The sequence below is a fragment of the Apteryx rowi genome, unplaced genomic scaffold, assembly GCF_003343035.1.
Source record: "Apteryx rowi isolate R43461 unplaced genomic scaffold, aptRow1 scaffold_31, whole genome shotgun sequence".
NCBI lineage: Eukaryota > Metazoa > Chordata > Aves > Apterygiformes > Apterygidae > Apteryx > Apteryx rowi.
The window spans coordinates 2,180,734-2,194,163 of record NW_020449530.1 but is presented as its reverse complement, the minus strand read 5'-3'; the positions used below and the strand labels follow the sequence as shown (position 1 = coordinate 2,194,163).

General features: G+C 41.6%; 1 protein-coding gene across 1 annotated transcript in view; it reads left to right on the top strand.

Moving 5' to 3' along the window:
• CACNA1C (calcium voltage-gated channel subunit alpha1 C) overlaps positions 1-13,430 on the top strand; it is a 492,904-nt gene that overhangs the window by 279,183 nt on the left and 200,291 nt on the right. The window contains 1 exon segment of the mRNA XM_026070402.1: positions 8,715-8,854. Coding sequence (XP_025926187.1) covers positions 8,715-8,854 — 140 coding nt within the window.

Genomic DNA, 13,430 nt, shown 5'->3' with positions numbered 1-13,430 from the left:
GCTCTTAGAAGAGATGACTGAATATGAACATGAAGGTTCCTCAAAGTACTTTCCATACTACAGCAACCTAGACTTACAAGGCAGACAAACTACATGATATGTAATATATTATGATATTGTTGATTCCAAGGAATAAAAAACCATCAGTCTGCCCTAAAAATCATGTGATTGGCTTAAAATTAATAAATCTCATGGGGACAGGGGGTATGTATTTACAGTTCTGCCTGGCACCAAAATGTTCAGCATTAAACACCAACATGGTTTTGAGCACAGAAAGGTTAGGCTAGAGGGGATGGTTTTAATATTAATAATACTAATAAAGTTTTATAATAGAATGGAGTGTGGTGAGTAGCCAATGTCTAACTTACCAGAGTCATTTGGGGAGCTGAATGAGACATGATATGCCCTGTGATGATCTGTTAGATGTAGCTGTCATACTGAAGCTGCTCTGATTTAAATGGATGCCTCTGGTATTCTGTCCTCAGTCCGTGGCTGGTAGATGGACAATTGACTGTGGCATTTTAAATGCCTATTTTAACCCTGGGAGAAGGTACTGGACTGTCTCATTGCATCTGAAACTGCATAAAGGAAACTAGTAAAAAGCTTTTACTAGGGGGCGAATTTCATTCCTGGGCATGGTAACAAAACAACACCTAGCCAGCTTTTAATTCCTATCCAGAGGTCCTAAATGAGGCTGACAGTCATAAACCTTATGCTGCCTTCTCTAATGCTGCTTCCCCCTAGAAGGGAAATCTCATATTGGTCTGATCAGAATATAAAGTGACAGTTCATTTCAATTTAATCAGAGTAGTGGACCAAACCAGAAGAACCTAGGATATGACTTTCTTTGCTTCCTCAGAACTGTTCAGGTTTGAATGTCTGTACATGACCTGGTTGGATGTCTTCAATTCTTTGTCACACAAAAAGCTTCCAACTCCTCAGGAACATATTCTCTGGTTTTAGTTCATATGTGGAGAGAATCCTTTTGTTCTATTTCAGTCCAAAAAAGAAGAAATCTTGAGCAATGAAACCCAAGAGATTTCCCCTACTGTTAGCCAAAAACTGTAAAGAAAAATCTTATATTGGTTAGACATTATCTAATCAGCACCAGAATCCAAAATTTAGGTCCAGTTGGATGCATAATCCATTATGTGAATACAGAAAGGGGCATGTCTAACTGTGGAGAATGAGGCATCCTGCTGTGAGACATCAAAGGGTGACTGGAAAGGAAATGGCTAGTTTGCTAGATTATTCTGAGGACCAGAGATGCATTTAGAATGAGAAAATATGGGTGTAGAATCTTTGAAAAATATAGTTTGAAAGGGACATCTGTGGGTCATCTAGTCCAACTTCCGTCTCAAAGCAGGGCTATCTTCAAAATTATGTCAAGTTGCTCAGAACTGTCTCCAGTAAAAGATTTCAAAATCTCCTCCCTCTTGTACTGTGGTGCACACAGGACTGGCATGTCACGCCTTCTGAAATGTGAGGTTCCCAATGATTAAATTATTCTGTATAGCTGGAGCCTCCTTCTCCACTTTTAATAGTAAAAATGGAGGTGAAATGTTGATGAATCAGAACAGTAATGGCATCCTCAACTGTATTTTGCTTTGAGTGAATAAGGAACACAGGGCTCACTGAAAGGGAACGTATGCTTGCACAAGATACCTAGCACAGGGAACTGACCCCCTGTTGGAGTGAGGGAGGGGACCCCGGAGTAACGATGAGTCTCARTATGAGTATGGTCGTTCTCCCTTTATTAGAGCTTACACAAAGTATATATATCGACAAGCAATACGCATGCRCTAGCAATAGTTACATGATTGGTTACAGTTTCTGTCCATACGTATAAAGCGGATACATGATTGGTGCAAAGTTGCTGACTGTGCTCCATCGACATTTATGGAACCTAGTTCCGTCCAGACTTGTTTACCAGTTTCGTGAATACCTTCTTTTGTAGTGCTCAAGGCCGCTGCAAGGCTTGCTCGGCYGCTGCAAGGCTCGCTTGCCTTGGCCTACATTCCTTCCCTTACCCTGAGAACGGGATTGCTCATCCCAATCAGATCATGCCCTCTCTCGCTTAACCATTCCTCCACAACCCCCCTTACACCGTGGCTTTGTATTACTGTTGGACTCTGACACAAAATGTAATTCCACTGAACCCATAAATAACTTCAACTTGATCTTTGCCAGAGTGCCGTAAGAAAAATAAGGAGCTTAGGCTAGATCCTGTAAGAGAGCTATACATGAAGTATTCGTTGGTTTACCAAGGAACTCTTGAATAGAGGGCATGTGTATCAGGTCTGTAATCATTCAAAACTACTAATGTCCTATTCTTTTATTAATTTCTGGGGGACATCTTTAAATGGATCATAGACATGTTATGAGTTATTATAAAGTACTGAAGGCTGGCTTGAACTACATTCTTGTTTTGTAATTTCTTATTTCAGATTACTGAGAATTCTGTATTTATCTGGTTTATTCTTCAAATGTTGGATGTTTTAAGTAGATGCACATGACAGTAACTCCCATTTTTAGGATCAGGTGTTAGTTAAAAGGGGGTATTTCTGCAGTACGCCATATCAAATTTAGTTTGGCTCACAGTAACACGATAAAACAGACATTGAATTTGGATGGAGTAGAATGAAGGCAGTGCTGATCATACTTGGAAATCTAATCTTTCAGAAACTGTTCTGACTTCTGTTTACAACACAGTGGGCTATGTTTAGCTGTACGCTAGTCATCCACTTCCTTCTTTGGCCTTATTTTGCTCTTGTCAGGTAATGTTAGCTAGTGTTTTTTTTGCTTGATTTTTAAAAATATTCTTTTTAAGGAACAGGTAGAGGAAGGGACACTGTGTTTTAGGACTAGCTTTAGGACTAGCAATGGAGTTATGTTCAGCAGTATGCCATCTTATCAGTCTTTTCACTTTACCAAATGAAGGGAAACTGCCACTATTTTTCTGCAATGGCAGTAATTTTAAGGAGTCAAACAAACCAAAAAAAACAAATAAGCTTTAAGTTTTATTCCCTCACATGCTTGTCATGTCAATATATTCATGTATACTTAGCTGAAAGTATCTTCTGAGCAACTGAGTGCATTCAGAAGTGACCCAATGTCAACAAACCTGACTAACACGGGCTTTATTGAATTGATCCTGTAAGTCCACACGTGTGGTTCTTCACCAAAGGTCAAAGTTATCAATGCTAATGGTAGTTTCAGGTGAGCATATTCACACAGTGAGGATATCCATATCTCAGATGTGATGACAATCTGTAATCTGAAAACATGGAACTTTCTACATAAGGTTTTCTGGGCCTTCTTTCCCAACACTGCAGTTCAGTCTCCTTACTTCCAATCAGTAAAAGATTGTTTTTCCCACTGTGAAAAAGTCTGAGGGCTTCCACGCTGACTTGTATCTTTCAGAGGCTGTTTGTACAATTAATGCCAAAACATCCTAAATGAAAGAGGCCCTTAAAACACTGCTGTTTTCCTTAGATAACTGAGTATTTGCATTATTAAAGAAATGTAGTCTCTTATGTTTAGGGAAGCACTAGGGAATAATAATGCAGACGTTGACGTAACTTGGTATAAGGTCAAACAGCTTTATAAAGGTTATAGATGTGCAGGGCTTGCTGCATATTATTTCAAATATACAAGAGCTAGCTTTTGAAACTGCGATTGTAGCACAGGCTGGGCTGGGTGTGAGCAAAGGGAAAAAGTGAAGATTGAGAAAACTGGTAATGACTAAATTTTAGATTGTGAACTCTTTAGGATGGGGGTGTATGAAATACAAGGATCTGAGTCTGACTGGAGCCTGGAGTAACTCCTGCAAAGGAAATACAATAAGCTAGTAGTGCTGCCAGGTGGATGGGGATTGGAGAGCCCGGGGGTCAAGCCACAGCAAATCCTTTGAGGACCAGTTTCTCAGAAGCAGCCCCGGTCTACTCGGTACTTTCCTAATGGCAGAAAAACTTCATGGCTCCCCTCAATGGTTTGCTTTACTTCCTGTTTTCCGACTCTTATTAACCCAGGGTGTCATTAGGTACAGTTTAAAAATTAAAAACAAAAACAAACCTGCAACATCTTCAGAATGTAATGGGATTAGAAGGGTTTTGAACTTAATACAGTAATCCTCTTTTGGAAATATATGTTAGTTATTGTTTGTTTCTTCTTTGTCAAGAATAAGAAAATGTGCAATTTGTTTCTTGGCTATGTTAGTGCTGGCTAATGTATCAGCTACTGTATCTGATGCTCGTGGCCTGTATCTATAAAAAGAAAGCAGTGGAGCCAGCTCCAAAACATCTGTGTATGCTCCAGAGACTGGCCAGTTTTAGCAAACTATTGTCCTTTCTCTTCTTCCACTCATATTTTGGCTTTTTCTCTGTCTTTCCATTTTCATCACTACTCTCCAAGTACGAAGCTCCTGCTTTGTAATTCTGCCACCTACAATATCCTTCATGTACCTCAGCCGTCTCACCACAGTTCCTGTTTCTAAGATGCAGAGGGAAAAACACAGTTGCCTCTTTCATACAGCTCCAAAATGAGCTCCCTCCGCTTTGATTCTGGGGTTTAGGAATGTGCTTTAAGCGACAACGCCATCCGTATCGCCTTTCCCTCCCTGAAGGTAGCAGGCGGCTGCGGTCCTCAGGAGCGCTGTAACTTCCCGCCAGTGGGGAGCTCTCCCCGGAGAAAAGCCAGCGTTTCTTTTAACATGGCGCCAGACTGGCTCCTCAGAGGAGCACAGCTATGTCCCCAGGGGGGCCTGAAACGCTGGGGCCCAGGGCACATCGTCCCTGAGCGCAAGGATTCAAGCAAGCAGCCCATTTAGCAGAGGTAAAGCAATCCCTGTGTGGCTGCCAAGCGCGGTCAGTGCTCCTCCTGCCTTCAGGCTGCAGGTAGTGGAGTCACTTCTGTCAGCTCCCGGGGCAGGGCACCACCAGGAGGGTGCGGGCACGGCAGGGCCACGAACCGCCCCGCGCCAGTCACGGCTGCTTCCAGCCGGTTCTGCAACGGTGGGAGGCCACCCTGCCCGCATGGCTTCAACGGCCGGAGGGGCCCCGGGGGACCCGCACAGGCACAGGGGAAACGGGCAAGGAGGGGCGGAAAGAAACTGCCCGGCCCCCGTGCCAGCCTCCTGCGCCAGCCGTCAGCCTGCCGAAGGGATTGGGAGGGACGGAGCGTGACGTGTGGCGAAAACGAGGGGAGCTGAGGCTAGGAAGCGGGGAGGARAGGTGCCTGGGCTGAAGCTGGGCATGGGAAAGGGCAGGAAGGGTGTTTTCCTACGCATTAAATTGCTTATGTTTCTCAGTGCCTAGATCAGAAGTCAAAGATTTCTGTTAATTGGCAATAAATTAAATTAAGTTGAATTCCCCCAGTCAAGACTGTTTTGCCTGCTGCACTGAGCTATACTGTGTTCACAGAAAGCTCTTGAGTTTTATAGTGTAGGGAAAGAAAAGAAACACAGATTAATTACTGTTTTTTTTAAATCCTTCTCAATTGTAAGCAGGAGTAGCTTTCTGAAACGGTCTTGGAGTAGCTGCACTGCTTAAACTCGCCGATATTTTTTCTTCAGTTTTAGATCCTGAAATCATTACTTTAAGTGCAGAGGATCATAAAACCTCTCTCCTCTGCTCAACATTATGTATGTTATGGTCATTGCAGAGGCTTTTACAGAACCTTACTTTTCATGGATCTTGCCACATTACCAGAGCATTGTAAAGACTTTATTCAAGCAGCTTGCAGTTATATGTGTACAAATGCATACATATATGTATAGGTATACATTTGCATGAGTGTAATATTTCGGCATATTATTACCTCAGTAACGGGGTTCAACAAACAGCATTATTACAATGACAAAACAGAAGTCTGTAGTTCCACGGGTGTCTTTAGGAGACAAAAAGGTTTGAGGCTTTTAAACCCAGCCGAATGGAACTTGTTACTTGTTGAAATTCTGGACACTGTGTGGAGTATTAGACAAACAACAAAAAAAGTAGTTTATTCCAAAATTTTCCAGATTATTTGGTTCCTTGGTCTTTTTGATTGCAGATAATACAGGTATTCCAATGAACTTTATGGAGTAGAAAGGTTCCTCTAGCCCAACTGTGCGGCAGAGCTCTGCAGCCACAGAACAAATGCAAAGCTAGACACAAAGCTGGCAGCAGCATTTGTTCAAGGGCCCAGAGGTCCCCTTAGTCAAGGACAGTGTTTTCAGCATCAGGTCAGCTTTAGTGCTTCCTCTTTTTCTTCAGTCTGCTTCCAACTGGACCAAACAAGAGGGTGGGCTTCTCAAAATCTCCTTGAAACCAGTCCCAGCTGTGACTGCCAAGAGGGGTTTTAGGTGAAGCACTATTTTGGGGGACTTCTCATGTCTCTATAAAGTGGGATGCCAGAAGAATTAATTGCGAAGGGCAACCTCAAAAGCAGTCTGAGCGAGAGTGGTCTCAGGCCTGTTGGTGACTCTTCTTGGGGGAGGGAATGAGAACTGGCTCACAACTGCAGAAACTCTTTAGCTGAAACAGGGAGTGAGGCCCGTGAATAGATTGGGTTGCAGCAAGAGAAATCTCTTTGTTTCCTTCTTAAAGGGTATTAAAAAGGTATTCATTCATCCCTAGCAAGGTCATTTCAATCCTCCAATCCAATGGTACTTCCATCCTCAGTTCTCAGCACATTGTTCCCCTGTGGAGCCCATTTCCTTCTTCCTCCAACTTTCACACAGGCTTTACCTTGTCCTTTCAGAGCCAGGGCATCACCTCTTGGGCAGAGCTAGCACAGGCTCGCTGCCTGGGGTGCCAGGTTGGAGTCTGACCTCATGCCATGCTGATAAAGGCATGTGGCAGCACAAAGGTTGGTGCCCTGCCCTTTGCAGGGCAATCAGAAGGACACTGCATAAAATCACACAGTAATTTTTTTAAGATGCCTCCTGACAGCTCGTCTTACTTTACAAATGTGTGCATAGAGCTTGATTGTTGGGGTTTATTTTGCTATGATTGGTACATCAGATAGTACCCATTCAGTTTTTAGGGGCGGTGCAGAGAGAAGGGAGGCCAGATTAGTCCATTCTAAGAATGGACTAAGCCATTATAGAGCTCTTTTCTGGGCCAAGCCCATGGCTGGACTGTTGGTTGTTAGCAATTATGTGCTAATTCCCAGGCTATATGTGGTAATGCACTTACTATATGTAGAGCTGGGGATATGGTAGTCACTAGTGCTGTATGCTGCTGTTTTCTCCTTTAAGTTCAAGGGGAGAGAAATCGTTAATGTCCTGATTCTATCTCTGCTTGGGAGGATGAAGGGCAAAACTGTGGATGTGTTTAAAAGCTTTACAAATGGATCAGATAAGTAAGGAACAATACTTAATCTTTTTCTTTTGTAGGTATTCCCCGTACTAAGCACAGGGGAATACTGCAAGCATTATGATAGCTTTATCTGAGGGAAAACAGCAATATTTTGAAGTACAAATATGTGCCTATGGCTGTCAGACGGAATTTCTCAGGTGTGTAAAATAACATGTTAATGTAAATGTGCAGATGAATTGATTAATATATTTTTTGATAACTAGTGACTAGTAGGTTGCCATTAATTATGTGGAGCTGAAACAGGGCCATTACAGTTTGGAGCTGAAAAGAAAAATAAAGTAGTGACCTGCCTGATTGTTTAGCTGGGTATCCTTCAAGATGCAACCAAACTAGAATCTCTAGGTTGTTTTAATTTGTATTTATCTCAGATTTTTATTTCTTCAGTGTGAACTTTTAATGACTGAGTTTGTAGTTTAACCTTGCAGGGACCTAGTCTCCTTTTGGTGTCATCTAGTTTTCACATACTTATTTCCCACTCAGCTTGCCATGCAGCACTTTTGTAGCGATCAGCTAATGCTGCAGTTTCCCTCCTACTTGGTTGCAAGTGCCATTTCTGCAGTACTGCTAGTCTGATTCTTCACTGAGGTTAAAAACCCCAGGGACATGAGAGACAGAGAGTCTGTGTACTGACTCTGAAAGTCTGCTTGCTTGTCCTGAATCAGACTATACTGTAACTGGGAGTGACTTTGTTTGGATGTGCTTAGTTGCAGCGTGTTTCGCAGGGTCATGTACATTTCTGATAGAATGACTAAATGCATCTTGCATTAGTCAGCCTGATCTGTAAATCGTTTGTCACCAACATTCAGCCTACCTATTCCCCAGCAAAGGAAAAGGGAGTCCTATAAGGCAAGTGGAAAAAAAAGGCACAGTATGACACATGCATTGGTCTCAGATAGGCCCCTCTCTTATTTCTCCCCGTGTCCCTCCACAGTGTTGCATCCAGCAACATTTCCTCTCCAGAGGTAGAAAATAACTGGGTGCATGCAGCTCATTCTGAAGGATGACAATATTTTACAATGTACCCTGCAGAGGACTGAGTGCTAGAACATGCCTGCTAACCCTCTCCCCTCCTCCTTTGCACAGACCTGTGCAATGTTCAGTCCCTGCCAAGGCAAGGACAGCAGATTTCAGAACCTAACCAAAATTTGCTGCCACTGTCCTGTCCAACTGGCTGCAACACTATGCAGTTGCAAAAAGAAAAGTCTTCTGGCAAGTCATGCACATTAGATATACCTAAGCAGCGAATCAGTGAGTTGTAGGCTGTATGGATGGAATGTAAAAAAAGATGATGTTCTTTTCCACTGTTTTTCAGTCTTGCTAACTATTGCCTTTCTTGTTTTCTTGTCTTCTCCCCAGGAACGAGTGGAATATCTCTTTCTCATAATTTTTACAGTGGAAGCATTTTTAAAAGTAATAGCATATGGACTTCTCTTTCACCCCAACGCTTACCTCCGCAATGGCTGGAATTTACTAGATTTTATAATTGTGGTAGTAGGGTGAGTACCACCATCTTTTCTTTGAATGCACTGCACACATGGGAACATGGGGACTCTTTAGGGGCATGAGGATAGAGAAAGAGTTGGTAACATTACTTACAGGTGACGTTAGGGGTTGATGTCCATCATGTTCCTTCTACTACCACCATTCATCCTTCCCACATTAGCCTTCCTATAGATTCCGCACCCTTTACAAAGTGTTACTGTGTAATCTAAAAATAGGGTTAACTCACATAGATCTTCTGCAGGTATAACTTGATTCACACTGACTTCAGTTAGTGTAGCATTGATTTACCTTAAGATTTAGTACTGCCACTCAGTTGATGGTACAGTTTCTGATTTTGGGTTTCCCTTGCTGCTCAGCCTTTTCCAAGGCTTTTAATGGTTTGCAAGACATGGAAATTAAACAGCTCTTTGGTGATAGGGATGAAAAGAGGAAGTAGTGCAAGGCTGTTGGATAGAATTAAACTACTGAATATGCTCTTGTTGGAAGAAGCTCCTTTAGTTTGTAATTCTGTAAGAAAAATCCTTTAGTGGGATCTTTTAGTTAAGATTAGAGTTGGATGTGAAAGGAATTTTGCAATCTTGTGAGTTTTACTGATTTTTGTCTTTCCCAAATAAGGATGAAAAATTTAAATCTCAGGTTTTCATACTTACAAACAAAAATAAGTTCTTTAGTTCATTCACACTGTTCTGTTGGTGATTTCAACACTCTGATTTTGATTTTAACCTTTTAAGTTTTGAACCATTTTAAAGACTAATTTTAATATTGTGGATCAGATTGCCACTGTGAAGTGCAACCTTTCTAATCCCGTTATTCCTCTTATGTTTTTTAAGTTAGAAGGGTAATTGATTCCAGTAAAAGCAAAATAAAACATCTTCTGTTGCTTCAAGCTGAGATTAAGAGATAACCAAGGGTTTTGAATTGTTGTTGTCTAGGAGAAGGGATGATAAAGTAAGGATAACCTACTGCGACGACACCAAGAACAAGTATGTTTTCTCCTCAGTAATTTGTCCCATCCTCCCTGCCCCTCCATGGCTAAAGAGTTTCATCACCCACAAAAACTTGCACTCTTTTGACCTCTTTCCCAAAGGAACCTGCATCAGCTCCTACAGAAAATGTCAAAAAGGGGCACTCTTCATAGTCAAAGCCCCTCATAATTTCTGCTCCAAACTGAAGTCCATATGGCCTCTTGCAAATCTGACCTGAGAAATTACCAGTCAGCAAACTCTACTCTGTGCTACTTGAACCTGCTGTTTTCCAGCATCATGGGGAAAAGTGGGTGGAAGGAGAGTTTGTGGTGAGAAGGAGGGAGGACAAGCTGGAACATGTAGTTAGTTCCAGAACATCCCCACTTCCAAGTGCGCATAACTCTTCTGCCTGCAGCAGTGCCCAGTTACCTTTGCCCTTCATTGCTACCTGTGGCCAGAGGATCCTGCAGCAAACTAGTCATTGGAAACTGGCAAATCTCCCACCCATACCTGGCACTGATGTCCAGTTCTCTAGCTGGTTCTGCCTTTGAATGCCCCCAGACATCTCACCTGCTTGGGAATCACTGCTTAAGGTGAAGAAAGGTTGGAGAAACAAAGTCTTGTGAATGTGATTCTTCCCTTACTGTTTTTATGAGAAAGAGACTTTTTAAACACGTTATCTCTTCTTTTTCCATTGGAATGTAGAAGAGCAGGGCTCTGGAAATCACGGGGCAGCATTATATCTACTTTAAGTACAGTCCTTTTCAATTTTCCTGCTAGGGCAGTTAATCAGCAAGATGATATTCAGGCTGAAAGTAATTCCCTTGCCAGTGACAGAAGCAGCAGCTCTAAGCTGTCTGTGCTTGCCTCCAGCAGCTCGCAGTCTGTAGATGGGAAACAAAAAATGTAACTGGGGAGGGACTGCGCAAGTATAATAAACATGGCCAAGACCCCAAGGTCTCTGTTAAAGAGTAGCAATCTCAAGCCACAGATTTCACTTCAAGGCCAGATGGGTTCCTTTGATGTTTATCTGTTCAAACTCACTTGTACACTGCCACAGCCTAGGCTGGTGCACTACTTTTTCTCTCCACAGACCCTCTGCAAAATCTAGGTGGTGATACTGTCTGTTCTTGTTCTGCCCTGTCTTTTCCAGTCTGAAAACCCTCGATGACATTATGTTTGAATTCAGGCATAGCTGAATATTTTGTTAGGGAAGAAGTCCCATGGTAAAGGTTCAAAACAAAAGAAAAAGAGGAAGAAGGAGAAAGGAGGAAGAAAGCAAGTGCAGAAAAAAGGCTGGTAATGAAATTTTCTTCCTGCCCTTTTCCTGCCCACTGCCAGAGTTATTGGAAAAAGCTGACTTATTTGAATGCAGCTGTAGCACTGGGCAGAGGGGTTTACTTCATGGGGGAATAAAGGATGGTATGGAACTAACACTGGAAGCATCAAGTCTCAAAATGACCCTGATAACTGCCACTCATGCTTATTCTGTCTTAGGAATCATCTTCATTTTCAGTGATGATTGCTCTTGCTACAAAAAATATAAAGGCCAGGTGGGAAGTACTTCTTCAAGTGCTACTGGAAGCTAAGGAAGCGAAAACAAGACAGGTTCTTTGTTTACCTACTATACACAGCTTAGCACTTATGCCTTGAAGAGAGAATACAGAGAAACTTACTTCCTTTACTTTAAAACATGCAAGTCAATAGAGTATGAGGAAAATGGAAATGTGTAGGAGCGAGCATAAATTATAGAAAGCAATCTCAGTTTTTATAAAAACTGGTATTTGCTTGTATGCTTTTCYGTACCTTCTGAAGATAGGTCTCCTTGCTATCTAAAGGAGTCTTAGAGTCCGTGTTTCTAATATGGCCACATGAATACACAGTAGGAGAGGGGAATATTGAAAATAACTGCTGTTTTCTGGAGAAAGGACGCACTTCAGACCTGTAGGCTTGTAACAGCTTATCATTCTTGCAGTGTGGGAGATCTGCTTATTCATCAGCTAAGTCCTTTAAAGCTTGATTCTAGCTTATCTTTAAATAGCCTGTGACCCTGCTATAGTAGCACCATTAAATACTGCTTTGAAGAAATTTTTCTGTGTGGGTATCAATCAGAGGCTCTGTTGATAAGAACATTATTAGTTAAGGTAGAGATCACACCCCTAAGCTGCCTAATGAGGTACAGCCCACAAACATTAACCACTAGTCAAATTGTTTCCTACTTCCTTCAGTCTTACTGTTCCTCTTTTGTAAAACAAAACTTCCAGATACAACAGTGATGTCCTTTAACATTAGGCTGTTGGAAGAAATCTCTCTTGAGAGAAAACTAACTTGAAAATATTGTGCTAGAAGAATATCTGTCTTTCCTGGCAGTGCTCTGGTTTGTCTGCCAAGCACAGCCATTCTCCAAGGACCCCATAACTACTGCCAGAAAAAAAAAAAGGTGTCATAATTTGAAAGACAGTCTTACTTGGTAAGGTAAGCAGTGAATGCATTTGGAAAGGCTCTGAAATTCAGAATAGATTTGAAAATGTGGTCACAGTATATGTCTTTCTGAAGGCCTATGGGGAATTTCTAAAGGGTAGACTCACACAGTTTCACACTCACAAATCACAGGTGAACTGTAAAACGTGGTGAAAATGTCATTGTACTTTACTATTTCTTTGTACCTATAAGGATTCTTTCAGTTGCATTTTTCTGCTGATTTTTGGCCTTAAAATTCCAAGCACTCTATTCCCTCTGTTTTCTGGAGGTCCTTGACAAGTTCTTTTTTATGCTATAAAAATCAGCATGCCCTTCCCCACAGAGGAAGAGATGAAGAGCTGTAGAGCCGGTTTCAGCCCTGTCATGCTGCTGTTGTGGTCATCTAGCAAAGAGAAAAACTTTTTGATGTTTCAGATGTCAAAAAGGAAGCAGAAAAAATAGGAAAACAGTGAGGTTAGCTTTATACATCACAAGTAAATGTTAAAAAAAAAAAGTGGAGTGGGTCCATTCGTACATATGTATGTTAGAAATTTATTTTCTGCTTTATAGTTCATCTCTGTCAAATTAATTTAGTTTAGTTGTAGTCATGTCACAGGTGAAATTCAGAATCAAGATATTGTTAATTGTGCCTCATCAGTGGAAACTACTGTATCCAATTGAAAATGGGACATGAATTTAGGTTGGCAGAAAGTAGTTAGCTGGAAGGAAATACAATTGATTTTCATATCCTTTTTAAAAAGAGTTGGTGAAATTTTCAGTGGCCGCAAGAGATTAGCCCTTTTGCATTTTTATGTCATCCAAATTTTGATTTTTCTGTCAGCACAGTGTTCTCTCGCATCACGCTTGGAGTATACATTTCAGCTAACTCACCTACAGAGAAGAGAAGGAAAGAACAGCACCTCATTTCACCATACCTACTGTGGGCTTTTCCCAAAGGTTTTCATCAAAGAGCAGATCTTCCCTTATGAATATAGAGTAGAAGGATTCTAGCTTGAAGTTTTATGAGAGTAGTTAACATCCATCTATCTCTTTTAGGGTTGGAGAACAGTTAGCTGACAAACTGGAAGGACTCTATAGAGCTCATAGAAGCTACAAATTGTATATTGGTTGTGGGTTTTCTCTA